The sequence below is a fragment of the Falco cherrug genome, chromosome 9 (genome assembly GCF_023634085.1).
Source record: "Falco cherrug isolate bFalChe1 chromosome 9, bFalChe1.pri, whole genome shotgun sequence".
NCBI lineage: Eukaryota > Metazoa > Chordata > Aves > Falconiformes > Falconidae > Falco > Falco cherrug.
The window spans coordinates 51872566-51889665 of NC_073705.1; the positions used below are offsets into that span (position 1 = coordinate 51872566).

The window sequence follows — 17100 nt, forward strand, 5'->3', positions numbered from 1 at the left end:
TCTTTGTGCACAACATCCACATTGCTGCGTTGCTTGTTTGGCTTCAGAGAAAGGGTTTTTCCTACCAACTAGAAATGGTGTCGCCTAACTAAATTAAACAGCTAGTCCTGTGTAGTCTCCATTTGTCAAAAGCCTCTTTATTCAGTTCTATTCTATCCACAAAAGAATTATAAATTCTGTTTCAAAGCACAAACGCTTTATTAACCTAACTACAACTTAGTTGTAAAACACGGCCATGTGTTTTGAACTGATTGATACGAATCCCTTCTCATACTGCTGCTCTTTCACTTCCCTGATTTTGCTGTTCACCAGACACTTAGCCAACCTCCAAGATAATGAATTCCTACAAAGTAATACAGAAGTCACACTCGGAGCTGTTATTTATATTAATTCACAGAGACCAGAAATAACTTTATTTTCTATACTTGCAAGTCAAACAGGCCTGCTGAAAAGCAATTACAAACTCAACATGCGGGTTTGTTCGCATTTACTGAAATATGTTGATGCTGGAAATGAGTATTCCCAATTAAAACAAAGAATGGTATTTTTTAACACTGGTCACAGCTCTGCACTTTCTTACGTTTTATGCTTATTTTTCAACAGAAGATAGAACAAGGCAACATCACTTTAGGGATTAACTCTCACAAACTAACTACTAAATTATCTCTAAATTCAGTAACGCTCAACGACAACCTCTTATTAAATACAATTGTGACAGTGGTGAATTTTCAGCTCCACTGAAGTCAATAGCAACATTTACAGAACTTCATCCTCAGACTCTACTCCCCTCCTAAACCAGGGATAGAGGTATCAGTCCTGAAAACGACTGCTCCGATTTCCTTCTAAAATTACACTAAAGCAGCCAGTCAAATCTCAGCGTACAACATCAGATGAACTCAGTTTATGAGTTAATCTCAGTGTTGACCTTTCTTTTAATATACTTGAGTCCAGTAGGAGTCAGAAGCCCAGCACGCCGCGGTGCTACGGCTCAGTGCAGGTCAGAAAGCAAAAGCACCATCTCAGCACTCACAGGATGTGGCCATTTACCTTTAGTGGTCACACTAACGAGAACTTCAAGCTGTACTGAATTTTTAATTTTATACTTATCTTGCTTTTCTTTAACGGCAGTTCTTAAAAGCTCCCCAAGAGAAACAAAGCATCAGATAAAAAAAGCCTAATGCGTATCTAGAAGGCGTATCGGTAACAAATAGTGGGACAAAAAGATGGAGCTCCTCAGGAACTCTCAGTGGTGACGTGAAGTCTGCCCCCTTGCAACTTAACAGAAACTTTAACTTCTCCAGGAGCACAGTGAGGCCGTCATTAAGTGGTTTTGATAATCTTTAAGATTTTTGCAAGTCATACTGCAATTCCTCTGTGCCCATTAACATTTTATATCATATAAAAAGGTTTTCTCATTTATTTTGGTTTTAAGCCATATGGGCATCGATGCTTTTCAACACATTGTGCAGGCAGAAAATGTTATGCTATTTGACATTTCACTGAGTGGCAAGAGTATTTTCTCCACAGAAAGGAACTCTTTTACAATAATGTTTATAAGAAGTATTTAGTGGTTCTCCCATGGCAGTAAGTTTAGATAAGACATGGACACAAACTAGATGGTACACTATACAGAAACTTCTTGGTACCAGGCAACAGATAAACACATACCAGATATAACACTGACAGAAAGAATCAATTTTGTTGTAGACTGGGAGTAGTTCAATACTATACATCCCAATTTATTAAATATAAAATTACTCTTCAAAATTATCGTCGAAGCTGTACTCTGTATCAATAATACTACAATGATCAAACAGATACGGGAAAAAAAAAGTTAAATCTGCAATGCACTTGAATCCCCAAATTCTTACGTCTGTTCCACATAAAAATCAATGATTAATAACGTTGACCAAGTGTTTAAAATTAAATCAAGCCCATGAATGATAGGAGGTGTAACCCTCAGAGTAAGACTGAATTTGGTTCCTTTCTAGGGGAAAACATCTACACATGTATCCTTGAATAAGAATCTTTCTTCAAAGGTTAACAGGAAACTTCAAGTTGATTCAAGGTAAATACTAGCTCTCGTTATCCAAGAAGATAAGAAACAAACGCACCGGTATTCTTACGATGTCATAATAAATTACTGAATTACCTAACAGTGTTATTTCCCCAAACTCCCGTAACTTATATGACTTGAGAGGGACACAGACTACTAATGACAACATTCATATATCAGATAATAAAGTGCTTTCATGAAGCATCACAACTTCCTGTATTTCCAACAGAAGTATTTAGTAAAATGTTATTAAAGATGTTACCTGTGAACTACTGCACCATAAATAAAACAGTCAGTAAAAACTCAGGAACGTGATATTTAAGTCTTCCCAAAAAATTCGGCAGAGAAAAAAAATCACAACAAAACCCAGCAGTGGTACCTCATGTCTTTTTTTGAGCATAGTTCTGAAATGTGCACCGAAGAGCTATAGAATAAACCTTCCAAGCTCTATTTCACATTAGTGATGTGCATTAAAATACCCATCGTTTTAGACAAAGGATAAGGCTTATACCAAAAAAACACTGTGCCACTTGGCTACATATCTTTGGTATATTTCTAGTGCAACTATTCTGTTTCATCTCTAAAGGGGAAAGTTTTCCAAAGCATTGCATCCCCTGCCACTGAGAATCGACTATGAACTCCTGCACTCACTAGGACCTCAGACACCATCCTACTGCTTTAAACAAATGAAGAATGTGCAGTGAAAATAATTTCTTCCTGTTTTTAAATATGCTATTGAAAAAATTAAACCATGCCAGATTTCACATTAGAAAGCAACAGCACGTTTCAATTCTCTTGCAAGAGTTTAGAAGCGTACAAATGCGAGCAAAAAAGTCATGGCAATTTTGAACGACAGATATCCAAGGTGCTATTTGAAAACATTTCTAAGTTAATTATTGTTTATCTAGATTTAGTCAATGTTTTTCTCTACAAAAAAAGACACCTGTTTTTCATTTTGCTTAGATACTTAGAATTATTCAAAATGCATAGAAAGACTAGAACTACTTAATTAAAATATATTGCAAGCATGTTTTTCTAAATGTATATTGCTAAAGCCTTGCTGTATTGTAAGTTTTATTGGAGTTGGCCTTCAAACACAGTACCATGTATTGACACACGCCTAGATAGATACCTGTATTTCATACTGCTACTTGAGTAGGCATACCGACACACAACTATAGTACATATCACCCAGTGGCAGTGCAATAAAACGTAGCGCCATTGAAATGCCATTTAATGATTTTTTTCAACTTCTAAACAACAACATTCTTTCAGAACAGGTCTGTCCAACCAAACTTGCATATTGCTGAACGCTGGCTTCATCGCTTGGCCCCTTCCTTCTTTTCTTATACACACTGTAAGGCATCACGGTTCTCTTGTGAAGTACCCTCACTCTGCCCAGTTCCTTCATGCGACCTTCATCAACTGCAAAGAGAATCAGAGAACATAAAACCTAGTTATGTATGTTGTCCATATGATCCTAATTTATGCAACTAACTTAAATATGCATAATGAAAAGTATACGAAGTAATAAAGCTAATCTGCAGATGGACAGCAGATGAAAGCAGAGCTGATCTATAGAGCAGTCTTCTTGAATCATGGCCGAAAACAAAACCTAGCTTGCAAAGTAACTATATTTGCCGTCTGCAAAAAAATAAATCATGCATCACACATTTCTAATGGTGATATACAGCATTTCTCAAGATAACTCTACTGGTGTATTTTAAAATTCACATTCATTTAATGCTCGCTGGAGCCCACTGCCAGAAGTGAAACTCTATCTGGGAAATACTTTCAAATGCAACCGATCAGAAGAGACTTGCTGTTATTACCATATCGCACTTAATTACTACACCGCTTGCAGAACCCACCAGCACGGAGCCCTCCCTCTCCCCCATTGTGGAAAGTGTATTAAACCCAGCGAGAAGTCTCCGCACTGTTTGCCTTAGGTAAGCATCAGGCAATAAACTACCTTCCCAGGTGAAACTCCCCGGCCCTCCAGCCCCCACCTTTTCCCCCCTCATTTATACAGGTCTATGAGTTTCTCCAGTAGAATGAAGTTAAACGCATGCCCTCACTCAGAGTCTGACCCCCAAGCTCTGCAGACTGACAGAGAGAAGAGCAGTGCAAGCGCTAGCTGGGTGGGCATGACTAAATTCCTCAAGCTTTCAAAGACACACGCACCATAGTTGAATCTTATTAACCTCATCTATAGACCCCTTGTGACTTAATTTAACCAGAACCATACACGTAAGAGCATCGTTGAGCAAGTTAAAATTTCCTTATTTTTAAGAATCCAATTGATGCTACTATTGCTGAACAATAATGTTATATAGCCGCTGTATGTCAGAAAAATTGGCTCTGTAATGCTGGAAAACTCTTTAAAGGAAGGGAGAGAACATGCCACACACCTGGGTCCCCTGCAGGATAAATGAAATTAAAGTTATTACAAAATACTGATATAAAATTTGGGGATTTTCTGAACCTCAGGTTTAAAAAGCCACCAAGGTAAGAGTCAACTGAAACACAGGATCTGTAAGATGAGTTTGAGAATAGAATCATATAAATTCAAACAGTAACAGAGAAGAGATGCTTACTAGAACGTCAGCATTTGGGGACGTGAACTATGCAAAGACTCGATCTTCTGTCCCCATTGTCGAGGTTTATCCCCAGCCGGCAACCGAGCCCAGGCAGCTGCTCGCCCGCGCATCCCGCATCGGGGCCAGGGAAAGGATCGGAAGGGTAAAAGTGAGGAAAGCGGTGGGCTGAGACGGAGACAGCGTACCCGGCCAGGCAACACCGCGCACAGGAGCAAAGCAAAGCCCGGCACTGGTTCCCCGCTGCCCGTGGCAGGCAGGTGCTCGGCCATCCCAGGGGAGCAGGGCTCCAGCACGCCCAGCGGGGACTGGGGAAGGCCAACGCCATCGCTCCCAGCGTCCCCCCGTCCCCCTTCGTCCCCAGCTCCATATGCCGAGCGTGACGGCGCATGGCACGGGGTATCCCTGGGGTCGGTCGGGGTCAGCTCCCCCGGCTGTGCCCCCCCAGCTCCCCGTGCCCCCCAGCCCGCTCGCTGTGGGGTGGGGGAGGAGCAGGAACGGCCTCGGCTCCGTGTAGGCACCGCTTAGCAGTCACGGAAACATCCCTGTGTCATCAGCACGGCTTCCAGCACAGACCCAAATTGTGGCCCGCACCAGCTATTGGGAAGAAAATTACCTTTATCCCAGCCCAAACCAGCACAGGCATCAGGACATTATCCAGACTGAAGAGCCAGCCCAGGTGAGTATAACCGCTTAACTGCTGCATCACTCTGCCCCAGACTAAAATAGTTCACATGTTCATGTACTTGCTTCGTTTAGGTTAGAGTATTTTAGGATCTGAATGGCATCCACCTACACCGCTCCCCACTCACAACGCCCGCAGCGAAGCCTTCTGCTGATCATCGCTTGCTCGACTCAAAATCAAGCCAACTGCTGTGGGAAACCGGGTACCTCGAACAGCTGCTTCATGGGGAGCACCAGGTTTTATTTGTAAGAGAATAAACAGGGGTAGCACTTTCTCAGCAAGTTTCACAAACGGCAATAGGTGCAAAGTGCCACGGATGTGACACTGCCTCTGGGAAGCAAATTGGTCACCAAGGTCATCAAGTCCTGCCTTCCTCCCCCGCCCCCACCTGCTCAGTAGACTTGCCACACGTAAGCTAAGCAACTCATCCAGAAGAATCTGAAGAAATCCATTTGACAAATTTCTATTCAAATGTAGCCCGTACTACGGAAAAGCTGAAGACCCCCTTTTGGGCATTCTTTATGCTTTAATAAAGACAAAGGGGGTCACAGATTGCTTTTCTTTGCAAGGCATTCTTAAGAACCTGCCCCTATTCATCCACAGAAGTGGTTTATAAACATTTTTCTGCTGATTGCCTGAATTTAGTACGTGCAACGCAAGGAAGCCTGCTTTACAAAGTTTAGAATGACTTCATTACTTTTATCTGTGTTTTGATTCCTAACATGAAAGCACAATGTATTTCTTAAGACTTAACTAGGAAAACATGGTTTGAAGGAAGAAAATCTGAACAGTACTTGCTAAGATTGCATTCTCCACTAATTATTGTTGGCAATCGCTATAGATAAACACCAAGTCAAAAACACTTTATGGCTTTCTCTCCCTCTTTGAAATCCTTGAGGTTTTTGATGTGTGGCCAACACCTTCCTGATATCCCAATGGGTTGGTTTTACTACCAGCCCTACTGCCTCTTCTATTAGATCCTCCTTCCATTCCAAATGTTCACCAAGGAAAAATTTGCAAGCTTAGCTTCTGGAGGTGACACAAGTGTAAAGTTATTTTAACTTCTTAAATTGGAAAGTTTATATTTACTGCACCTCTAGGCTGACTATAAGTTTGTGTCCCGCAGTGGATTTGCGCCAAGCCTAGCCTTCATAGCCTCGTGCCAAGAGCACTTTCAAAGCCGTTCACTGCTCACTGTTTGATACTCATTGCTTTCAAATAATACTGAAGCTTGATACTCCGGATGAGTTCATCTTTTGGCTTGTAGCGTTTCTGGCTCCAGATTCAATTTCTTACAGTAACTACAGCTACCGTACCTTCAGTTTCACTATAGCCTTACTGGCTCAGCAGAGCTCTTGTTCTTGTTGCTCAGCATTTACAGCCTTACTCCGCTTTTACTCATTACATCAACCGCAGTCGGCGGATCATCCTCCTTGCAATCAGGCCCACGCTAGCTCTAGCTTTACAGCCTTATGAAACTGTTACTACAACCCAGCGTTTTAGCAAATTTGCTAAGCACCGCAGCCAAGTGTTTCCGGGGAGGAGTAAGGCTTGCCAAACCACGCTGCAGATCAGTCCCTTCTTGGACAGGTTCGTGGCACAGGTTCTCAACACAACCCTCAGGCAGGAGAAGGCTCCCCCAGAGCAGTCAAGAAAATACCAGTATCTTGAAAAAAAAATATATCACTGTAACGTGAATACTTCAGACATGTTTTAAGCTTAACACATGTTCTGTGCATAAACTACACATATAAAGACTTGGTAATGAGTTTATCATCAAGAAAAGTTTAGAGCCAGCTATGTTTGCTCTTAGAAACTTATAAATACATTCAGTCGGACATATTTGTTCTACACATTAAGGTTGATTCCAGATTCTTCAAATAAGGTTTGAAAGGCAAAAAAATAACAGTCCAACGATCACCTATTCTAGTGAACATTTCTCCATTTACTCCCCCCTCAATAAAAACCTTAATGATAAAAATCACCTTCTGTGAAAGTACTTAAATATATCTAACAAACTCCACCTGAAAAAAGAAACTTTTTAGTGAAATGTTAAGTATCAGTAAAATAATCTCAAGTATATAGTTAAGCTTTTAGAGAAAGCGACTAAGAACTCGCATCACCATAATAACAAATCCGCAAGTTAAAATTCAGCCACCTTTCAATTGCTACTGCTCTGGAGGTGACACCATGCAAATTCAGGGAAGTACTCCCTTTCTTCATGATTTAGACCTAAGCCAGAATAGATTTAAGAGCATTTAATAGAAAATAAAAGCAGACCGGGCTCCAGCATTGTTTAAAAAATAAATTACCTTCCCAAAAAGAAAAATTAAGCATCTGTTCCTGCCGACTGGCGCATGATAAAATGTGCTTTATATTTTAGAAGATGCCAACTGAATTCTAATAGGCCTTCTCTGTGTGACTGATGCTGGGATACTGGAGCAATCCCAATCCAAAAATGAGATCATGTGCTGTATTAAATAAAACCTACTTGTTGAAAATAAGAAAAACATCTTTATCAATAAGTATTATTTCCGTGCTTTATTAAAGTAATTTCAGTTAGTGACTTCCATTTCTGGGAAGACTCAGACTGATCAAATAGTGGAGCAATCTGTTAGGGCAACTGTAGTCATTACTGTAATTACCAAATGCAGTATTGTTACCATTAAAAAGCTAAAAAAAGCCTATTTTTCCCTCCTCACACACTTTCCCGAGTCTCCCAGTAACCTCTGCTTCGCCTCACAAGTAGTTAGTGCATTAATTTATATAACCCTCAAACGGATAAAATCACGGGTTTGAAGACAAAATCTCTTTTGCAAATGCATAGTTGTTAGATGCCTCATTGAGTTATAATTTATAGCCAGTTAATTTTCTAAGGCTTGCTTCTTTAACCATCGCCCCAGTCCAAACCTGCACGAGTAAGACCAGACCTTGTGCGCCACCGCTTCAAAGGCTGTGCCACGCAGCTCATGTGGTACGCTGCTTCTTAAGAGTGCTGTAGAAACCATTCTCCTGTAAATGCCCATTTTGTTCACCTAAGCAAATATCACCAGGTCTCAGAACATATTTTTCTGGGTTTTTAATATTTTTTCACCATTTATCTATTTCTGTGCATTTTCCACTGGCGCCCCTGAAAACAGTTCATCCTCATCCCTTGAAACAACTGGATTTGGTGGAAGCGGTTCTGTTAACAAAGCTTTATAAATGAGCAACAGCACTAGAAGGAGTTACAGTACTGCTTACGCCCATTTGAATCCTCAGGGCTTTGCCTTTGTGAAATTATCTTCTCGGGGAGCTGCTGATTAATTGTAGTCCACCAAGGAGACACTGTCCCTTCACATACAAAACAAATAAAATAAAAAAAAAAAACCACAAAACATAAACTTCATTCAGTTGCATCTATCAATAGAGTTTGGGTGACAGATACATAAAACTAAACTTCAGAAAAATCAATTCTATAGATTGAAAGTACCAGTCATTTTAGGAAACTGAGAAATTGCAGATGCCAACCACCTGTCTTTATAGGAATATACAGGAATAGACTTTAAGTCTAAAGGCTAAAAATACAGCTGAATTCTTGTTGAATAAATTGTCACTTCTCTCTCTTCTCCTCTATATTCCTAAAAAAGCAAATTATTTATACAGCATTCATCTAGTAGAATTTGAATATAAGAGAGATATCATATACAACTCAACCTCACCACTGCGATCCCATAAAAAAATTGCAAAAAGGTGTTAGAATTCTTTGTTCCCACCCCCATAACACTATGAAATGCAGCTCAGACATGGAGGATTTCTTTTCCGAATAAAACAAAGCGTATCAGATATGTTGCTAAGCACTGGTAAAAAAACAAAGTAAAAAGTGTAAGTGCTCTAAAGACCCTCTACACAGCGGTTTGTCTTGGCAGACGTCGGGCAGATATCTGTTTGATTTCGTGGCCCGGCTACACACACCCACCTTCAGCAGCAGCCCAGGCGACACTGCTGAGTGACACCAAGTGACAAGCTAAAAGTAACGGCGGTCATCTCCAAAGGCAGCCTCCTCCGGCCACCGGCCCCTGAAATACTTTTATACTCAAGGGACAAGGCGGAATGCAAAGAGTGGGAAGCCCGGCAGACTCCTCCACAACTCCGTTCTTATTTCTTTGCACAATCCAAAAGCAGCTTCCCCCTGAACTGCCAGCTCCCTCCTGAAACCAAAAGACAGTTTTCAAATACTGACGTGCATTCCTGCTGAAATACCAACATAAAATAAGGAGGAATTATTTTACCTCTTTTACTCACAGTAACAGGCAAAACGAGCATCAGTGTGCTTTTATATAGAACTCCGAAGTTTCAAGTTCTGAATTTTTTTCTTGCAGCATAGGAATTGCTTAGCATCCTTATAAAATATAAAATATAGACCAATAGCCAAATATTTTTTGTTCTCCAAGTGCATTAATCTTTAGCATCGCTACCTAATACAAGCTGAAGTGAAAAACGGCTATATCTGGCCAGAAAGCCGGGTAAGCACGTGCAAAGCCACCCAACTGAGACTCCGAGAGCCAGCCCTGCGACAGCCTGCTGCAACCCAGCAGGCGGGAAGCCAACGCCGCCTTGCAAAAAACGTGTGATGGTTCAAAGGCTTTTGTAGAAAACTATTTCTAAGCCAGCTTTTCGGTGGTGGTTGATTTGGGTCAAGCTGGTTTTGATCAATAGTGATTTGGAAAGACAGCCGGTGGCGGCGGCGTTCTGGACCGCTCCTTAGGCATGCCCGATGGGTGCAGAGTCAACGGTACCTCTTCCCTCAGCCCTTTCAATATGCTCCTCACAAACACGACATTTTTCAATTTACTAGGGGTATAATCTAGAGATGCAAGCGAGCTAACATTTTTTGTTTGTTTGTTTTAAAGCACATTTTTCCCTTTACAGGAAAATAAATTAAGAAATGACTAAAAAATAAGTGACAAACTTACTGACTTTCTTATTTTTTAAATAGGAAAGAGGACAACTGCCAATTTCCACAATAAAACCCACATTACTTACAGGAAAATATTTATTACATTTTCTGCACAGAATGCATTCAGAATTAGTAAGAAGCCTTACTGAGGTCTAGTATATCTAATTAAAAAAAAAAAATGTGGCTCTCCTGCTAAACTCTGACATGATGCTGTTTCTGATCGTAAGTTTCCGTTTCCTTCAACGCTGCTTAACCCCCTGCAACAAAGAAAGGATTTGGCCACCTTCACTTTGTGCTTCTGCATCCATGCTACGCAGAGAATCTGGACTACATATTTTTTTCTCCATAGCAGGATGAAACAGTGGAAGAAAGAAAGGAAACACGCAAAGAACCAGACCTAATTCAGAATTAAAAATACTTCAAACTGTGCCATTAACTGAAACCTGTGACTCCCTTTGAAAGCAGTCTGTGAAGGAAACTCCCACCTAAATAACTCACATTATAAATTAGTTTCCATTTTGCCTAAAAATCGAATCTCAGAAAAATTATTTTTACTTCTAATCATTAAATTGATAGCAGGGGGGAAGTACAAAGATTAATACTTAAAAACTGCTGTATTTTCAGATTGACAGCCCAAAGGGTGTGCTTGGTTTTGGGTTTTGTCTCAAGTTGTTCTTGATTTTTAATTTTAAATTTTGGAGCAGTTAGGACCCACATAGTTTTTAAAGATGAACACAGTGTTTGCATTTTGCAAATCAAAGAAAAATAACGGGTTTAAAATTCAATTTACAAGGAGTTTAAAACTTTTGTCATACCCCAAGCTTTCAAACCAGGCATAAAAATGATCAAAAGCAGCACCCATCCCTTGCCGGTTACACTACAGCAACATTCACTTGGGTGAGAAACACTACAGCCTTGTCGGTTTTTATTTAAAGAAAAGCTACGTCTGGTTTACACAACCTTGTCACAGATAATTATCAGTGATTTTAAAACAAACAAAAAAAAAACTTTAAAAGGAAGAACTTTAATTAACTCTTCAAATTTTATGACTGAAATAGCGGAGATATTAATTACTGGAAATACAAAATATTTCCACCTCAGTCACAAGTCGAATGTATCTGACCTTTGAATTTAAGCTCATTTCTTACTCAATTTAAAGCATTATTTCTGTTTGTTCACCAGCAAAGCATAGAAATCAACCTCAAAACCAAAACAGACAACACACAGTGACAAGATAAGCCATACTCATTAATAGCAGTATTTCTATAAAACAGCAAGTTGAAATGTGGTTTTTCTCATATTGCTTCGTTCATCCTAGGCTCATACATGAAGAAATATTAAAGACCAGTATGCCTCGGGGTACAAAAACGCTAACTTGAACCACAATAAGAGTACAGTTAAAATGAAGCATAAACAACAACAAAATTCAATGAAAAGAATACTTAATTAAAACCAGAAAGCACAAGTCACAAAGGAAGTTCAGTAAAATGCTCAGGATATTCTTAATCGGCCAACTCTGCAGTTACTCTAACAAGAAATAAAAGAGGAACTCTGGAAAACACTGCTCAAAAAGGGGGAAAAACACACCTTATCAAAGTATTACCAATGATCCTTTAACACAGGAAGACAGAAAAATTAGTTTTACAAGTATAATGTCTAGGGGACCTTAAAATGGGTAAAGACGGGAAGCTGCGACAAGGGCAAATCCTACCGACATCTTCCAAACAAAACTTTTGGGCTTTGTGCCTGGAATCATACAACTGGTTTATGATTTGCAATTCAATCTTGAGAAGCGAGCGCACTAATCACTTGACAAAACTCATTCAAAATCCGCTAACCCTGCTGTGCCGCACGGAAACAATAACTCATTGTGTTTTGACTCTTTATTATTCCAGTAGTAAACATGAACGGGGGCAACGGAAAACATTTCCTGTGAATACAGCGATTACAGCAGCTCTCCTTTGCAGCCGTCATTTGCAGGCTTACCTGCAAATACAATCCGTCGGCTACATTGCCTAACACTAAAATCCAAGCACAGCCTGCTGTTTTGGACACATTTGAAATAAGTATAAAATTCCTGGTTTATTTGTAATGAGCTCTAACAATACAATTATTCTAACCCGCCTCAATTTATCATCCTGAAATATGGTGACTGAGAAGGTTTACAGAAGGGCTAGATTTAAACGATACAGATATTATTCTCCAAGGACTTACTTTTCAGGGATGCACTACAAAAAAACCGAACAACAACAAAAAAACCAACCGAAAAAAACCAACACACACAAACTAGTAGTAGCTGGGAAAACGTTAGTTAAATGAGACTGAACAACTTCCCATTTAAAAACAGTATGAAGTGCCTCCAAAATCAAGACACAGAGACAAACAAAACAAAACAAAAAAGCAACCACCTCTTCCAGAAAGACAGAACTAACTAGTCAATTCCTTGGAAGTTGTATCTCTGACACTATTCTTGATGACTTTGGATATGAAAAATGAGAATGTGAATGGCCAAAGAAGAATATTAATTGCATACCCCAGTGGCTATTGCGAGGTTATCTTTTTTTCTGGATTTAAATACCTAAGGTTTTAAATACCTTTTTGGTCACCTAGCCAACACCGAGTTATGCCTTCAGTTTAAATGTGCCATGCCCGCGAGGAGCAGGAGCAGCACCCAGCAGTAGCACTGGGTGCTGACGGCACGAACCCTGCGCGATGCTGGCTCCCTGCGGGGTGTCTCCCTAGCCCAGGCTGGGGGCTGCAGCACCCAGCAGGCTCCACAAGGTAGTCTTGCAGATCCAGACTAGCTGGGTCAAAGTTTTGCAAGCTCATCCATGCCCCACCTCGTTTTTGCTGGGCTCTGAAAGCGTTTCTAATGCCTGACTCTGATCACAGTGGGTTCTGGGAAGGTTTATTCGCTCTGTGTCAGCACTGACGAGCCTGACCAAGATTTTTCCTGCATCACATGCATCTCCGTGCTGCTCAGAACTTCTGTTAGCCAAGTTTTTCTGTTCCTCAAAGTATCCAAATTATTCAGAACAACAAAAGAACATTCAGTATTTTGAGCCGCTCATTTCTCTTTAGAGACTGAAAGGGAAAATCATGGTCCAAATCCAACGAGCGCTCGGAAACAGCGCACGAAAGCAACTCTAACTCACATGCTAACAGGGAATTACAACTGCACACATCTCTTTCTGGAGTTCAGGCAAGGTACTTACCTCCAGAACATCATTGAAAGTGACTCGGGTACTGTTAGGGGAGACCATTAAACAACCTGTTAAACTTGTGAATTATAGATTAGAAGTACTAAATTAAGGATGCATCTTAAATAGAAAAGATGAGAGACAGACAGCAACTGCCACACAAACACTTCCTATTAGGAATGAATGAAATATTTCATTAATTTCTTATGAAAAACATGAAAACATATTTTTCTTATGTAAACACAGAATGCTTATCTCATTATTAACTCTAGTAGAACTTTAAAACTGGTAAGTACACTGACATCTCAAACAGAACAGCTTATTCCATCTATTTCCTGAACATATTCTGTACATGAAAAAAGCAGAAACACTACATAAACCGCATTTTAATTTCAACTTTTAACTAAAATACTTGTAATTCAGTAAGACTACACAAGAAGCCAAATATTGAAATCTACTAAAATCAGTAATTTTCTAACTGTACAATGACACTAATGAGTCAGTCTAAGTTTTGTCACATGAACAGTGTCTAAGATGTACTGACCTTCGTGGCTGCGTGAGAGCAAATCATCACTGCTCTTCCAAGTATCTGGATTTCTGCAGCTTCCAACAATTGCAACGTTGGCATTTATGACACATAAAAGTGTTTCAGACTTCATTTTTCATGTCAAATAGATTTTATATTACAAGGGCTAAAATGCAGGAATAGAATTATCGCCTCACATCATATATTTTGGAGTCATTCTGCATTGCACAAACAAATTAAGAAAACACACCTTGTCACTTTAATAGGCCATCCTCACCCTCTGAATTATAACCTTGCTTCCAGGGAATTAAAAACATTTTTTATGAACTAAAAACATTAATAAAGGGAATTTTAGCAATTCTGGATAGGATTTTTCAATACTATTTTATAAATGTACTTCCATATATTTATCTTCATCACTTTTATGCAAGACTAAAACATTTTAGCGGCTGGCTTGCTTTTTCTGATGCAAAATCTTCCCATGGGACTGATCCCAAGCCAGCTGATCCTGAAGGGCTATATACAAGGATTTAAGACTTTCAGAAGAAAGCTTCCTAGAAGACAACCCTATTGTCAAGCAGACTGCCAGACACGTTTAATCACAGGTTTTAATGACACTTAAAGCCAACAGCAAAACGCAGTACTGATCCCCAAGCTTGCAATGTCAGTAAACACAATGGAATAAAAGACAGCACAAAAGACAAAATGTAGAGCGCTGTGGTTTAAGGAGTTACAACTCAAAAAAAATGGGATGGCAAGAGGAAAAAAAATCTGAAAGACTAAGAAAGTCAAATACTCCTTATTAAAATATTTGAACTTTAAAGAAGTGAAAATAGCAGAAAGCAGTAAGAGGATCTTTCAAAAAGAAGGGCAAAGCAAAGTCCTTGTTAAGACTGATATAGGAGGAAGAAAAGAAAAACAAATAACAAGAGTCAAGCTGAGAATTACAAGTGCAAGCTTTTCCATGAAACGGGTGAAATTGAAGCAATTGGCAGTAGCTTATCAGCTAAATAAATGAGATTACAGCAATCAATTTACTGGCTAAATTAATTAAAACATGGAATCAATTATGTTCTATGTGAAAAGTCGGGATGATGTCACCAGAGCAGAGAGTAAACATGTTCTGAGGCACCATGGATCGTTACAAAAGGTCTGACCCTGGGAAGAGTTTGCCGCAGTGGCTGGTAGCGTGTAGCTGAGCCGGGACGCGGCACATGCCTGTGGTGGTGCTTCCACAGCTGCTCTAGATCTGCCCCTAATTACAGCTTTTAACTTTTATCACATTTTGAAGCTAATCCCATATGCTAGTTATCCTCAGCATGAAATAAATCTGCACGATCCCTCTACTAATCCCACATTATTTAGTTTTTAATTTCTGTTATTGTGTTTCTAACACCTTCTCTGTATGGAAAATGATTCCTACAAGATTTGGCTGTCCTTGCCCTCTCTTACGTTCCCCTGAATCTTTACCAACTAATGATTTCACTTCTGGTCCAGTCACACAAAAAAAAAAAAAAAACACCACAAAACCACAAAAAAACAGAATTATTGTGCTGCAGAATCAAGTCACAACATCCAAATGGTGAAGGAGTATCTTGAGCACACAACCAGCTAAGATTCATCTCTTCAATGCAAGCAGCATGCCAGGATATCTTGATTTGTCAAGCACAGCTCTCAAAAAATTACATAATTTCAAAATACATCTGCTTGTTACACAATCTGTATGACAGTCATTTTGGATTAAAAATGTATTTTGGGGAATCTTGCAGCCCAAGTCAAACGTTTCGTGAACTACACTGAAAGTCAGACGTTGGTACTTCTTGAGGGGCACTGGTTTACTCTGCTACGTGTATGTCAGGAGCAATTATATTTAGGATATCAATAAAACTAAACTTTTAAATCACAAATATTTAGCAAAATTTGCGATTTGCTAGAACAATGCAAAACAGAGTTCATGTTATGACCATACTTCAAATCACATTTTAAAGACCGTCCTTGCTAATGTTTTTTTTTGGAGATGCTGTTATAGGGCTGACGGTTCAGTGTAATCTCTAAACCACACACCAATTTATGCAGTGCCAGTTGTTTAGGACCCACAAATTACATGAATAATGTTACCTTTTTATTACAGAAGCACTGGAATATTTAAGCATCTTTTTGCATATGAAGCTAAAATCCCATGTCGGTCATTTCAATTTAATCCAAACAAACTAAAAGTGAGGGGAAAATGTGCCAGGCTACACCTTCTTGGCACTGTCTTCATCATTTAAATATCTTGCATGCTTCAAGAATCACACTGGATTTAGAAATATGCATTCTGATGATTTTAAGTGTTTATAAACTTAATTAGAAACAGATACAACCTTGTAAGATGTCTCTTGTCTAGAGGAGCTGCTAGAAATTACTGGTATGTCTGCCTTTTTCTAGGTTACAGAATTCAAATTTATTGCCTATAGCTCTGATAAGATAGCGAAAAGTTAGTTCCTCAGAAGACTTCAGTTCAAAATCTGTCAGAACTTATTTAAACTATTTCCTAACTTGCCAAAGTACACAAGACTATCTTTAAAAAATTGTAAACAGCAGTTGGTTTAGAGCAGCCCAGCAATTTCTCTCTAATCAGATGATTGCACAGTTCTAAACAATTTGTTTAATGTTTTCCATCTGCGATAGTTTTGGGACTACATTTTCATCGTCTCAAGAACTTCAGCACATTTACCCTTATAAATGTTAATCGGCACCACAGTACTCTTATAAACATCAACATATGCTGCTTTTTGCATTAATCCACCTGACTAGATCCAAAGATGCAACGCTACACGTAGCCATCGCTTTGCCAGGGATCTAAACCATCAGACGTGACCAAATGGCAACCGCAGATCACTTTATGGATACAAATATGTCATCATGGTTTGTCTGTGCAGAGGAAGGAGGAATAAGAGCAGTATAGTACACTATACTTTTCGAATATGTCTTAAATTAAACAAGTCTTTGTATTGACAGGGGAAAAAAGAAAAGCAAAAACGAATCAATAAAATACATAATAAATTTAAAGCATTATTACTGGAAATACACCCTTTTTATTAGCATAGAATAGTAT

At 39.3% G+C, this 17100-nt stretch overlaps 1 protein-coding gene across 7 annotated transcripts in view; it reads right to left on the reverse strand.

The window, feature by feature from the left end:
* Positions 1 to 377: 377 nt before the first annotated feature.
* The window catches only part of ATE1 (arginyltransferase 1), an 86974-nt gene continuing 70251 nt past the window's right edge, over positions 378 to 17100 (reverse strand). For 6 of the 7 annotated variants that reach the window (XM_055719937.1, XM_055719939.1, XM_055719935.1 and 3 more), the window contains one exon: positions 378 to 3481. In XM_055719937.1, the coding sequence (XP_055575912.1) occupies positions 3303 to 3481 (179 nt within the window). In that variant the 3' untranslated portion in view covers positions 378 to 3302. The remainder of the gene's footprint in view (positions 3482 to 17100) is intronic. The other variant, XM_055719941.1, reaches the window with a different exon arrangement.